Source organism: Bos javanicus, chromosome 15 (assembly GCF_032452875.1).
Source record: "Bos javanicus breed banteng chromosome 15, ARS-OSU_banteng_1.0, whole genome shotgun sequence".
NCBI lineage: Eukaryota > Metazoa > Chordata > Mammalia > Artiodactyla > Bovidae > Bos > Bos javanicus.
In genome coordinates this window covers 15,603,059-15,617,312 of record NC_083882.1, presented here as the reverse complement: position 1 = coordinate 15,617,312, position 14,254 = coordinate 15,603,059, and the positions used below count along the sequence as shown (strand labels likewise).

Genomic DNA, 14,254 nt, shown 5'->3' with positions numbered 1-14,254 from the left:
GGCAGTGATTTCACCATGACCCACACGCCAGCACCTGAAAAGCTGCAGGTAGAAAGGCCCTGCAGGTGAGGGACAAAAGTCATAGGATGGTTTCAGGCAGCAGAGCCACGGGGCTCCGGAGTTTCCTTTCTGGGAACAAAGCGGCATGTGTGGTCGGGGCCATCTCATAAGAGTCTAGGGGCCTGCTCTGTCCTGGGCAGGTGGGGGCTTTTGTAAAGAGAAAGGGTGGGACTGTAAACCCCCCTGAGCAGAGCAGCCTTGCCCTTTGGTTCCTCATGCCAGGACTTGCTCCTGGCTGGACCACGGTGGTCACTGCGTCCATATGACAGGGCTGCTCAGTGTTGACCTCTCCGTAAAGCCTGGCCTTTCTGCGGGTCCGGGTGTCAGAGCCGTCAGCCCCTCTGATTCCCCCGAGGGCTGGCAGCAGTCGGCAGGGTGCCGTGGGTGGGATGATGCAGCCGTTCACAGACGGGACCTGTCCCAGCGCGTTTGTGTGGAGCTTCCGCGGCGAGGGTCTGGAGCTCCCCGAAGTCAAGACCAGGCTTGGCTCCAAGAGGCCTGACCGCCTTTCCTGGAGGCGTCAGACGAGGGGCGGGGACCGGTGGGCTGCCTAAAGATGGCGGCCTCCGCCCTGGGCCGGTCACGTGGTAGCTCGTGTGCGGGTTCCTGGCAGTGCCTGGAAGTCACACTCAGGCCTCGGCTTGCCTCTCTTGCCTCTAAGCTTCTTTCCTGGTCCAGGCTGAAAATTGGGACGGGCCAGCTCAGCACTTCCTGGGAAGTCAGTCGTTTTTTTTCCTCTCTCTCTCTGAGGGAGCCCAGTGGCAGATGTGTCTAGGAGCCGTGCAGACTCCTGAGGGCTGAGTGTCGTTCTCCCCCTTTTCCATAAATATTTTTGAACAGCTACAGGGAAGATGCAGAAACTGGGAGTTCTTATTATTCTTCATTGACTTTTTAAAAATTCAGACGTATCTTTATTGGCCTGTAACACACATCTCTTTGTTGATGTCGATGACCATTTCTGTTTTGAAAACCAAAATCAGCCTCGCAGGGACTCAGTTTCCCTGCATGGGTATGATCCTTAAGTTTTGCGGCCAAAAGCGTTTTGATAACTTCTGGAAAAGGGGAAAAATCGAAGGCTGTACCCCTTCTGAAATCCCAAACTCCTTCAGTCCCTTGAATGTTGTGAATGGTTCTGTAAATATTACATTTCATTAATCACTAATTAGTTGTGTATCTAATTGAAATTGTCGGTGTGAAAACTCAGATTTTGATGAATAGGAGCCATATTCAGCACTAGTTCCGTAGCTCTCCTCGGCAACTGGGACCAAGAGACACATAGCGGCCTGAAATCATGACTGGGTGGTTCAAGGCCTGTGTTCCCGAGGTCGCCCTAGTCCAGGCCCCACCGCTCCGTGTGTCTCTGTAACTGTGTCTCTTATTTGAGCCTCAGGTCTGGGGAGAGGCTTGTCCAGTGAGGTGACTGTACTCCTCAGGGATAAAGACCCCCACTTTGGGTGGTGCCACAGCGTAGGATGTGGCCGCCCTGTGTTGGCAGGAATGTCCATTCTGGAATCCTTCTTCACAGCCTTGGGAGCGCTCGTGGAGATTCATCTCCAGGGCAAAACCAAAAATAGATAAATTTTTAATTGCAGGGCTTTAGCCTATGTGCGACATGCCAGGAACTCAGCAGGAAACAATGACTGAGCTCAGAGGCTGCCAAAGAACCACCTGGAAATGAAGACCCTGTTTCCAGAGAGGGGCAGGGTGGTGATTATCCCTGTTAGTGTTGGAATGAGGACCACGGACCCCCAGAGAGAGTGGCGGTTTTTCATCACTTCCTTTCGGCCACTCATTTTGCTTCTTTTTCCTCCCAGTTTCCCTGAAGCATAATTCATGCACGGAATTTCCAGCAGGACCAGACTGTGGGTTGCTGAGCAGGTTGGCCTCAGAAGCCATCAGGGTGTAGGTGGATGTTTGAAGAGCCACACATCGATGGTTCCTCTGGGCTTGCTTTAGTAAAGACCCTCTTGTCAGTACAGCAGCAGTGGCTGTGGTTGGGCAGTCTGAGGCGTGGACGGCAGGCCTGTCTTCAACCCTATAAGTCCCTGAGTTGTGCATGTGAAGGTGTCTGGGAACAAGCCAGTCTCTAAACAGGGAAGGGCTAAGCTCACAGCCCCTCTCTGCCCCTTTGCTTCATGGCAGCAGCCCCTGCTGAAACTGTAAGCTTTCCATTCTTCTTGGAGTTCCGTTTCTGGGCCAGAGATTGCTTCTCAGAGATTCCTGGGTCTCCTGCAGCCTGCCCTAAGAGCTTCCTGACGTCTTTGCTGAAAGGGAGGCTGGGAGCTGTGGAGGCAAACGCTCTTCATATGTTCCTGCTCAGACTTGGGACTGGCCCAGATGGTCTGTATATCAAGACCAACCTGTCCAACTCCTTTCACCTCTGACACACGTCACGTGTGTGTGCTAGGTTGTTTCTGTCGTGTCCAACTCTGGGCGACCTTCTGGACTGTAGCCTCCCAGGCTCCTCTGTCCATCAGATTCTCTAAGCAAGGATACTGGAGTGGGTTGCCATGCCCTTCTCCAGGGGATCTTTCCAACCTAGGGATCGAACCCGTGTCTTTTATGTCTCCTGTATTGACAGACGGATTCTTTATCACTAGCACCACCTAGGAAGTGACATTAAGAGGGCCTTAAGGTATTCTGACCCGAGGCTCTGAAGTAGAGGATGTGGTCCTCCTTCTGAAGGAGTGTGCAGTCAGAAATCACAGAGCTTTAGACTTAAAATTCTTAAAGTGATTCTAGTCCAATTTCCCACTCCTTAGAAACCTCATGTCTCTGAAAAGAGGTCATTCATTTTTTTACTTGAATGCCTCCAGAGTAGAGACGCTCACTACTGGGTAGACTTCTGGAAGAGATTGTTAGGAAATTCTCCCTGATGTTGAATCACAATCTCATCTTGCTAACTTCCTACATACAGTTGTAGTTCTGTAAGAGATTTAAAGGTTAATTATGCAGTCGGTACTTTTGTCATGAGGCAGGGCACAAGTCTAGGGTTATGGGGCTGTTCCTGCTCTCAAGGAGTTGACAGTCAAATCAGAGACACAGAATGCAGCTGAATTCCAGTCAGCTGAATATAACATAGGAAAGTATATGAAATCAGGTAGAGGGAAGTTCCTATGGGTGGCCTAGTTGAAGAAGGCTTCACTGGTGCCCCATCTTACCGGGGATTGTCCCTGCAGCATTGCCCATCTGTCTGCAAGCAAAGGCCACCTTTCACAGATGAAATTAGCATAGAAGTGGTGGTATGTTTTGGAGCCATCTCTTTTGAAAACAAAATTAAAAGGAAGGAACATAATTTTGCGGTAGGACTATGAGCAGGATTCAGGACAGGCTGTTCTTTCTCCTGCCACATGACCAATAATTCATGATATCTTTGGAAGAGATAGAAAGGCCTCGTTGAAATAAGGGGACTGTGGAGGAACCCACTCTGGTATTAGAGGCCTTTGGGAACATCCATGCCGAAGGGAGCCTTGGTGTTCAGCCCCGCCCCAGCTGGAGGCCAGCGAGCAGGAGGCCCGACGCCCTGCAGCCTCGCCACCCGCCTCTTCTCTGATGTGTCTTGGCTCCGTTGCAACCTCTGGGGCAGTGACCACACTCTCTCTCCTTTAGTTTCTGGCCTCCTGGCTGCGGAGGCGTCCCTGTGTCGGTCTCTCTCCTGGGTCCTCCTGTCCCACCTTCTCCTGAAGTGTCAGCGCTCCATCCTCGGCCCTGGGAGCATCTGGTGGCCTCCCTAAGCGGTCTCCGCTTCGTGGCCTCATCTGGCCTCTGCACATAGCAGCACAACTTTGCCCTCCCGACTTTCAGACCTGTCTGTCCCCGGCTTGCTGGAAATCTTTGCCTTGTTGTTCTGCAGGCACTTCAGGCCTGGTATCTCCAAACCCAGACTGGTTTTCTTTCTTTGGTAAACGTGTTTGCCTTATCATCATTTATCTTGGCTGACTCTTGTTACTCTGTCTTCTAAGCTGTGACTGTGTTTGGTTTCTTTCTCCCTTGCCTGTCCAGACCTGTCACGGAGGCTTACTGAGTCTACTCTTCAGTGTCTTTGGGATCTGTCTTTTTGGTTGTCTGGGTTCACTCTTTGTCATGTGTCACTGAACTGTTTACAGCAGCTTTTACCTGGACTCCTTTCTCCTGCCTCCTGTCTCGGCAGCCCCATCCTTTAGTCTGAACTCTGTAAAACCTCAGGTGAGGTTTATGCTGCCCTGCCCTCCCCAAGCTCTCCCACCCCTGTCGTTCTCTTTAAAGCCCTGCCTTTGCGCTGCCTTGCTCCTGTCTCTCGCCCCTTGCTGCCATCCTCAAATGACCTGCCCTGTCAGACACACGCATACTCTTTCATGGCTCTGTCTTGGCTCATGCCCTCCCTGTCTTCTGCTTTGAATGCCAAAGCCCTTTAGCCTTTTCTTTTCTGCTTGGCAAGTTCTTGTTCATCCCTCCGGACTCATTTTAAATGGCATTTTCCCTGAAATCTTGTTTTAAAGAAACCCCTTCTTACCCTGCTAAATTAAGGACTTTCTCTGCAGGCTACCATAGCATTAACACCACACCTTTTGTCAGACTGCACTGGAGAGGCGTGTGTGCCTACACACAGGCCAGCCAGGCTGCAAGGCCCACAGGAGCAGACACTGTCTTATTTCTGTTCCCCTGGCACCCAGACACGCAGTGAGTGTGTGATAGGTGTCTGTTAGGGTAGGTATTGGTTTAGCAATAGTTATAGGAGTCTAAGCAGGAACTTTCTGATCTGGGCGTTTGGAGTTCAGGCAATCAGGTTACCTGGCTTATGGTGTACACAGCTCTCCTGTGAAGAGACCAAAATGCAGGGCAGGTCTCTTTGTGCCCAGGGAGAGGTGCTGGTGTTCTCAACCCTGTCACTTTGCCTCTGATTCCAACTTTTAGTAGCCAAGTTTGCAGGCACTCTTTACTTTTTCTGGGCTTCCCTTGTGGCTCAGCTGGTAAAGAACGTGCCTGCAATCTGGGAGACCTGGGTTCAACCCCTAGGTTGGGAAGATCCCCTGGAGAAGGGAAAGGCTACCCACTCTAGTATTCTGTCCAGTATTCTGGCCTGGAGAATTCCATGGACTACTGTAGAGTGTCCACAGTGTCGGACACGACAGAACAACTTTCACTTTACTTTTTCTCCTGCATGTATGTTGCACAACAATAAAATGGGATTTATTAATATCTACTTTAAAACATGCTATTGTGTTAGACTCCTGTTATAACAGTTTCAGCTACTTGTTATAGATTTATGTATGCCATAGATTAAAGACTTCACCAGTGACAGCCCTGGATTCAGTGAAATCCAAGAGAAAAGGTGGTTTAAATTCATGTCTTTTCAGTTCCCTCACATATAGAGAAACAATCTGGCAGATTGGTTTACACTTAGATACAAATCCATTAGTCTTTTATATAGATAATTTCATAGACAAAGGGGTAACAAAACTAAGCGATGAAGCCTTTCTTCATGTGGATTTTATATTCCTTTGAGGATGAGGGTCTCAGGAAGAGCACTGTACTTGGACTCAGGGAATTTGGGTTCTAGCTGTGATCCTTTCGTTTTCTTGTACTTTAATATTTTTCTTAAGTTGACTAGGAAAAAATAATAGTTATAAATTACCATACAAAATATAAGAGTATGCGTTATGTTTAAATTCACCCCTTCCTGATAGACATCTGATGGACATTGTACTGAGAGACACCTGATGTACCAGGTGACATCAGATGGTCCCACCAGACTTGTGACTGTCATTCACAGGATCCTAACGTGGCCCTGGGGGACACAGGGTGGGGGTGGGGGGTGAAGTCGACTGCAGGATTTGCTAGCCAAACTTGAGGTGCAGAAAGGCTGCAATGAAGATACAGCCTTCACACTGGGAATGTCCAAGAATCGGTATAACCAAGTCATGGGTGAGAATGTCAGAGGTTCCACTTCCACGCTGTTTCTTTCAGTTTGAGAAAGAACTTCAGAGAATCTCGGAAGCCTACGAGAGCCTGGTCAAGTCTACCACCAAGCGAGAGTCGCTGGACAAAGCGATGAGGAACAAACTCGAAGGCGAGATTCGAAGGCTCCATGACTTCAACAGAGACCTCCGAGGTACATCACTCACGTTTTCCCTGCCCTAAACACCCTTGCCCCATGTAGCTGACAGTCTAACTCCAAGTCCAAGTTGTGTTAGATAACCTTGTAAATCCCAGCATCCTGGGGAAGGGGCACCAAAGAGCAGACGTGTTCTTTTCACCTTATAGGTTGTCCAGTGCAGCATTGAGCCTGAAAAGTGACAACCTCTATGCATGAGTCCTTGAAAGGGAGGGAATATGTGTGCAGCTCCTTCTTGCTTCAAAAGTACTTAGCATGATTCTTGTTGTGAATGGGAATGTCTGAAAAGACCAGTGTTGCATGCACAACCCTTACCATATCAAGCTGAAGCATTTGATTGCATTCTTTGAAAGCCAACACTTAACACTTGCTCAATATATAGTGTAGAAGACAGAGCTAGACACATGTCCCTCTTAGAGAAAAAACAAACCCATGGTTCTGAGAAGAGTAAACGTATATCAATTTCCTGAAAGCCTGGGTCCCATGTTGCAGGATCTTGACAACCTCCCATATGCAGATTGATTTGACCCATGAACTTGTACTTCACTTTCAGTCAGCCAAGCCATTTTTTTCAGTTCTCTCATGTCAAAAGACTCAGTGTACTTGGAGTCTGTAGCTGGAACCTACATTTTTTTTAATTACTGTAAACCCTTCAGTTTTGGGTATGCTGTATGCTCAATAAAACCTTGTTAGGTTGAATTATTTAATTGAATAAATGAAGACTGATGAAATGGCATGAGCAAACCTAGAACTCACTGAGTAGAGTCTTTATCCGTTAGGTCATCTTGACTTGTTTCCTGCTATTTATTTGTTATTTTTAATTTTTTGTTTCCTAGCTACAGAGAACTGATAGTTAAGTTTAGATGAGGGCTCAGTTTGAGGCCAGGGGAACTCAAGCCCTTTGCGAGGACTTTGCTGGGCTTGCAGGTACCTGCTCTTCACTGCCTGTTGCTGGTGCACCCCTTGGCAGTGGATAGTATAAAGACATGGCGTGGCCACTGAAGACTTTCCTTTCAGTGTTTTGGAACATCTTGTTCCTCCCCAAGAGTTGTTCAGTCTGGGGCTCCTTCCCGGGCAGCTCTCCCTACCAGCTCTCAGCACCTGGGTCATTTGTCAGTTGCAGGATGACTTAGATTCGCATGCATGTCTTTGTAACCATCTCCTCTCTATGTCCAGATCGACTGGAGACAGCCAACAGACAGCTGTCCAGCAGGGAGTATGACGGACATGAAGACAGGGCGGCCGAGGGGCTTTACGCTTCCCAGAGTGAGTCTCCTTGCTTATCTTTCCCAATGTGTGGTTTTAAAAGCTCAGGGCCTAAGGGGAGAAGCCTGTTCATTTTAAGTAAGATTTGTGTTGCTTGCTTTTCATTTGTTAACTCGGCATATAAGCTCTTGGGCCTAAGATGAAGCCCTCTTGGGTCTGCCCAAGACAAAGCCGAGGTTGTAATATTTCAGTAGTGTTTATTCTGACCTCCTGACCTTCAGTTTCTGTTTCTCTACAATACCCTCCGAGGAATAACACTCTTGCAGTATTCCCTGGCCCTCACCACCTGAAGTAAGGCATAGTTCTTTATCTCCATGGAAAAGGAAGGAGGTCTGTGGTGGGATTCGCTCTTTTGTCGTGTTTTGTGTGCACGTAGGTTGAGCATTTCTGAACTGGCCGCCCCTGGCAGCGTGAAGCAATGGAGATGTTCCCAGCAAGGGTCTTCATTGCTGATGCTCGATGCTGAACCCAGCGAGCCCATTTCAGCCAGAAATAAAATGGCTTCCTCTGCCTCTAGATTTATTGGGAAATACTCTATTAATTTCACCAGAGGCAAATAATAGAAGCAAATGGATTTTGAAAAACCATCAATTAGGGTTTGAATTTCTGAAAATTCATTGTCTAAATCAGAAACATAAAAAATCCAGCTGTTTTTTTTGGGGAAACTATAGAAAATTGAATTCATTTCTCTGTCATAATTCTCAGCAACATTGTGAGTTAAGTGCTCACAGCTAAAGGCAGTTCTAACAGCAAAAAATGTTGTTCAAACCCTGGCCATCCACTGTATAGTGATAGTATATTCTGGTGCTTGGATCCCTCATTACAGGTCTACATATTCAAAGCTGAGAAATACTTGGTTACATTTTCTAATTCCCAATACTGTCCATTGGGGTTAATGTTTCTTCTTTGTTTTTCCCAAATTTACTCACGATTGCGCTCCAGTTTTTCCAAGATTTTCTCATGATCAGACTCCAGCTTGAGTCTCAACTTCATTTTTAAAACTCTGTTTGGCAAATAGACACTCATACAGTCTTGAACTTTTGCGTCAGATTCCTTTGCATTAGGTGAATTGGCCTGTGCTCCAGACTTGTATACAAAGCTATATATATATATAAGCATCTTGAGTTATTCACTTTCCTAACAGAAGTTATTTCTACTCATAGATGCAGTGGATTTACCATTTCATCTGAGCATTCATTTGACAAATGAGTCATCTGTACTATTAGCATTTCAGATTTTGACACCTTAATTTTTAAAAATTAATTTATATTTTAATTGGAGGGTAATTTCTTTACAGTACTGTGATGGTTTTTGCCATACATCAGCATAAATCGGCTCAGGTATACATGTGTCCTCCCCATCCTGAACCTCCCACCCACGTGCCTCCTCACCCTATTCCTCTGGGTTTGACACCTTAATTTTGGATGATCATATTACTAGGTAGAGTAAGTATCCTTGTGGCCATTATGTCAGTAATGTCACTCTGCTGATACTCTGCCTTCTTGTCAGGAGATATTATTTTGTCACGTAGTTCAGATCAAAATGGAAAAGTCAATGCGTTTCATCAGGTGAGCATTTGCTGCAGCCTCCCAGCTCAGGCTGTGCTGATGGACTAAAGGATTTTGGTGTTGTGTGAGTTCAGAAATGTTCCCGACAACTTTAACCTTCTGGCTGAAAGCTAAAGCATCAATAATGCAGGCAAAGGGGCCCTTCCAGCTTTACAAGGAATGAGTTGTTCCATGCAAATATGTTCTGCTGTTCCAAAGGTATAAACAAGAGAGTCCAGGGGCATTTTTCAACTGCTGAAGAGTGCCTCAGTGTTGACGTGTGATGTAATTGCATCTCGGCAGGGCCTTTGAAGCAGGGTTGCTAACACTGATAGCTAACCAATGTTTCATTACCTAGTCTTTGCAGGACACTTTGTGCCTGCCTGCCAGCTTTATAATCATTTGCATTAGCTTTTCCTCTCCTGGAGTGGCCAAGAGATGGACTTGAGATGTTATTTCAAATTTACAAATAGTTTTTTTTTTCTTAGTGAGTTGGAAGAACTCTTTGTATGAAGAAAATTAGCATATTTCCTGCCATATATAGTGCAGATATTTTTTCCCCAGTTGTTTTTGTATCTTTGAATATAGTGTCCTTTATCTTATAGATTTTCCAAGTGACTATATTTGTGCCTTCTAGGTTTTAGGTCATGCTTAGAAATGCTTTTTCCACTCCAAAATTATAAACATATTCACCTGTGTTTTCTTCACGTATGTTTATGATTTCATTGTTTCTAAGGCTTATGTTTTAGAAGCTAGTTAAGGAGGCACAAAAGAAGGGAAATTCATGAAGAACTAATCTGGAGACAAGGAGACTGATTAACAGATAATTTAGTATCTGGACAAAAGAAGTAGAGGTCCTGAACTAAGAAGTAGTAGTGGAGGGTAGGAGACAGATCAACAGTTGATAAATTAGAGGACTTGATGACCAACTGAATAATGACATAGAGTGAAATGAGTGTGACTAGAGCCACTGGATGTATGGTCATCCTTTACCAATAAAAAGCAGGAGGAGGAGGAGGAGACGTGAGGATTCGGTAACAAGTGAAGGTTTGAGCGTGCTGAGTCATCTCCTGCTGCGGCCCGTAGCTAAGTGAGCAGCTGTAATGACAAAGGTGCAGACGTACCCTGGAGGCTGGTGATGGGCGGTGCTCTCTGTCAGGCTTTCCTTTTAGCATGTGGGCACAGAATGGCAGGCACAAAGCACTATCTCTTCAGTTATTAATGTGTTCCATTATCTGTATAGTCTTTAGAAAGTCTATTATAAGAATACTTTTCAATGCCTAAGAATCATAATCATAAACACTGAGTGTACACTCAAGAGGAGCCATGTTTTTCAGATGAGCCTTTGAGATTCTAATGCTTGGCTAAGAGAAAGCTAAGACTGACTGCATAGCAAACAGTAGTGACGTCTCTGGATCTACCTACCAGTAGCTAAGGCTAAGTTGGGAAGGCCCTGACAACCGCCTTGGCCAATGGAAAAGTTAGAGGGAAAGGGGAAAATAGAGAATAACATGTATGATGTTTTTGCTCCATGTTCCAGCGGAAGCTTGGAGTCCAAGTCCCAAAACACTCAAGGCATTCTTGCAATATGAGCGGTTGGGAGGATTTCTGTAAAGTCTCAATTAGTGGAAGGGGATGTCCTTCCTGGCCTGATTTCCAAGTTTCCCTGCTGCCCAGAGTAGTTTGCCTTTAAAGACAGAACTCTGCTCTTCGTTGGAGCCTGATAAAGGCCTGGGTGGTCTGCCTGGGTCATTACACATAGCTCTACAAGTTGAAATAAGCATTCAACAGAGTGATAATTATGCTCCTTTTAGACATGAGATTGTCTGAATTAAAAATCTCTCTGAATGAAGTGCTTAGGAGTTTTAAGACTCAGGGGAGTGTTTTTCCTCTGTCACCTCATGATGTTGCATTGTTCATTTTGGAAGAATTCAAAAATTTGTATGTGTGTTTTCTGATTTTGTGTGTGTGCTTAGTCTCTCAGTCATGTCCAACTCTTTGCGAGCCCATGGTCTGTAGCGATTTCCCAGGCAAAAATCCTTGAGTGGTTGGTCATTTCCTTCTTCAGGGGATCTTCCCGACCCAGGGATCAAACCTGAGTCTCCTGTATTGGCAGGCAGATTCTTTACAATGGAGCCACCTGGAAAGCCTTTTCTGGTTTTACTTGTTTTTCCAAATATGTTTGCAGCCAAATTACTCCTTAAAAACAGGGCATCTAGCCAATTTCTTTTTTGATCTGGCTGAGTGAAACTGGGTACTTTAGCTTTTTTAACTTACTGAGATTCCTGGTTTCCCCATTTACTCATCTGTCTCACACACACACACACACACACACACACGGAGAAACGTAGACAACTGTCCACAAAACGAAGTTCTCCAGGAATGTCTGTCATCATTCTTAGCTCTGTCTTGTCAATAAGTGAAATGTTTTATCTGTTTCTTTCTGAAAATTAGTAACTCTGCAGAATTTCTATCACTATTATGTCTGGAGTGGTTTCCATTTCCTCCTCCAGGGGATCTTCCTGACCCAGGGATTGAACCTCCATTTCCTGTGTCTCTTACATTGCAGGTGTATTCTTTACTGCTTGAGCCATCGGGGAAGCCCATACTAGTAGCCAGAAAGTCAAAAACAAAATATTAGATATGGGGAAACTATACTGGCAAAGATCTTATATTCTTGAGTGGAGGGGGAGCTGATGAGCTTTGGCAGCTTTGTATTATTCCAGGATAAAACCCATGTGTGTTACAGGATGGCCAGAAACTTCTCTCCCCATTCACTCCTTGGTATTCTTTAGGCCTCATGGGTTCAGCATATTTGGTTAAACTGAAGTCTATGTATATTAAATTCTATCTGTTAAATGTCCCTCTCTAAGAAAAAAAAAATATTTTGGGGACATTCATTTATTTGTTTAATAAGTTATGGGTATAAATAAGAGTAATTCATAGGATTTGATTTCCTTTATAATCCCCATGGGTTTAAAAATGAACCCCCCCCCAAAAAAAGTGTGGAACCACTGTTTTAAAAATAACAATAATTTGCCGTTTTCAATTTATCTTACAATCATCATCTTAAGTCTTACTTTAGATACTTTGATTTTCTGTCTCTTTTAGAACATAAAAGAGGCAAAAATAATTTCCTACAAGAAAATCCTTCTTTCTGTATTTCCTCTAAGGGCTTATGTGAAACACAAAGCAGAAATTACAATGACATAAATATTAATTCTGTTGACCCACATAGAGCGTAAGGAGTGTATTCTGAATCCTCATTGTGTTTCATTACATCCTGCTGTGGGTTTCTGTCGGGCTTCGTTAGGAAGGAGAGGCTCGACATTGTCACACGTGGATGCACTGGGCTCCCTCCTCCTCTGTGGGCCCGATGGTGCTTGCAGCTGCCACCTGGGCGCGAAGCCCGTACCGCATCACTTATTTTGCCTATGTTCTCTGTGGGCACCGTTTCTTAGTGTGAATCTCCTGCACTAGATGGGAGAATTACAGGCATTCTTTGTCAACATCCAGCCCCAGCCTTCATTAAAACCCCTTGGATCTTTATGTACCTGGTGCTCAATAAATGTTTATTGAGGAAATGAGTAAAAGTGGGAGATCTTGTAAGAACAGGCTTGAAATTTTCATCATGGCACATCAGTATCAAAATGTTCTTTTTAGCTCAAAATCTCCCACCCATGCTAGGAGCTACCTCTGGTTCTGCTCAGTTATTTCAAGATATTAGGTGAAATTATTAATGACAATAGAATAGAAGCAACTTAAAAATGCTTGATTTTTTTTTTTTTTTTGCCTTTCACCTTCCCCTTCCCCTCCTCTCTTGCTTTTTCAAGTAGGAAGATATCCAGGTAAAGGGAATCTTCCTCTACTTCCAGGAACAGTAGTATTTTTCATGAAAATGACTACTATGTACTAAAATGTAGTTGGTTCCCTGACTCCTCTTTTACTCTGCTGTGGTCATGTTGAAGTTGAAGGCTGACTATGGTATATAAAAGTTTTGGGGGCAGCTTGCCATATTCTTGCACAAACCAGTCCATAGACCATGCCAGACACCACACATCAGATCCTGGGCAGAGGAAGGGAATGTCCACGAAAGCCTGCTAAGGTACATTTCTTTTTTTTTTTTTTAGTTTATACAATAAGGTTTTATTTTGGAACCAGTGGATTTTTAACCAATGGATTTTAAAATATTCAACTATTTAAACATTTTTTAACATAATCAGTAACATGATATTTTGGTGATTTAAACAATTTACTTGCTAAAGCTATAAAAATTCTTGGTGATGTGGCTATTACTTTTTATAAATATGACTTAGCTAATAACACATAAGGTACATTTCTTAAACTGAGAAAATTTTCTTGCCCTAAATTAACCTTTAGATGGCCTCTGAATTTAGTTGTTGTTGTTCAGTCGCTCAGTCATGTCCTACTCTTTGTGATCCCATGGACTGTAGCACACCAGGCTTCCCTGTCCTTCACTATCTCCCAGAGTTTGCTCAGATTCATGTCTATTGTGTCAGTGATGCTATCTAACCATCTCATCCTCTGTCATCCCCTTCTCCTTCTGCCTTCAATCTTTCCCCGCATCAGTCTTTTCCAGTGAATCAGCTCTTTGTATCAGGTGGCCAAAGTATCAGAGCTTCAGCATCAGTCCTTCCAATGAATATTCAGGGTTGATTTCCTTTAGGATTGACTGGTTTGATCTCCTTGCTTTACTAGGACTAAAAATTCAGTTTTAAAAAGCAAAGGTTTGATAGGCACAAGCTTAAGCAACCTAATTTTGGATCAGTCACCACATCTTCCAGTTCTTGGGTTCTCACTCACATGCTCAGTGACCTGAAGTTAGATGCTTAATCTCCCTGTACCTACATTTCATCGAAAGAAATAGAGAACAAAATCTTCCCAATTCAGCCAGCAGAGCTCTGTGGGCTCATCAGTGATAGGAAATGCAAAGAAGACTTTATGCATTTATTCTGCAGACTTGCATTTATGGATTTGTAAGGCTATACATTTATTCTGCATCGCTTCTTCTTGTTCCTTTGCTTCCTTCCTCCACCTTCTCTAGAAGAACCTGCCAGTCTTCAGGGTGGAGAAATGGGTCATGTTCCCAAGGAATGCCTGTGTGGCCTCCCGAGCCTTGCTAGGTTTTGAAAGCAGAGTGTGTGACTGCTTACACCACTTGATCAACCTTGACAGGCAGCACTGAGAAACTTCAAACCTTCATGACAACCAGCAGTGCATCCAGCCTGCAGGGTGTCTGTTTACATTCCATCAAATCTTCTCCCCA

The 14,254-nt window shown here is 44.7% G+C and overlaps 1 protein-coding gene across 6 annotated transcripts in view; it reads left to right on the top strand.

Moving 5' to 3' along the window:
• Window positions 1–14,254, top strand: part of AMOTL1 (angiomotin like 1) — a 161,368-nt gene that overhangs the window by 102,031 nt on the left and 45,083 nt on the right. For all 6 annotated transcript variants that reach the window (XM_061440183.1, XM_061440182.1, XM_061440181.1 and 3 more), the window contains 2 exons: window positions 6,007–6,151; window positions 7,331–7,420. In XM_061440183.1, the coding sequence (XP_061296167.1) occupies window positions 6,007–6,151; window positions 7,331–7,420 (235 nt within the window). The remainder of the gene's footprint in view (window positions 1–6,006; window positions 6,152–7,330; window positions 7,421–14,254) is intronic.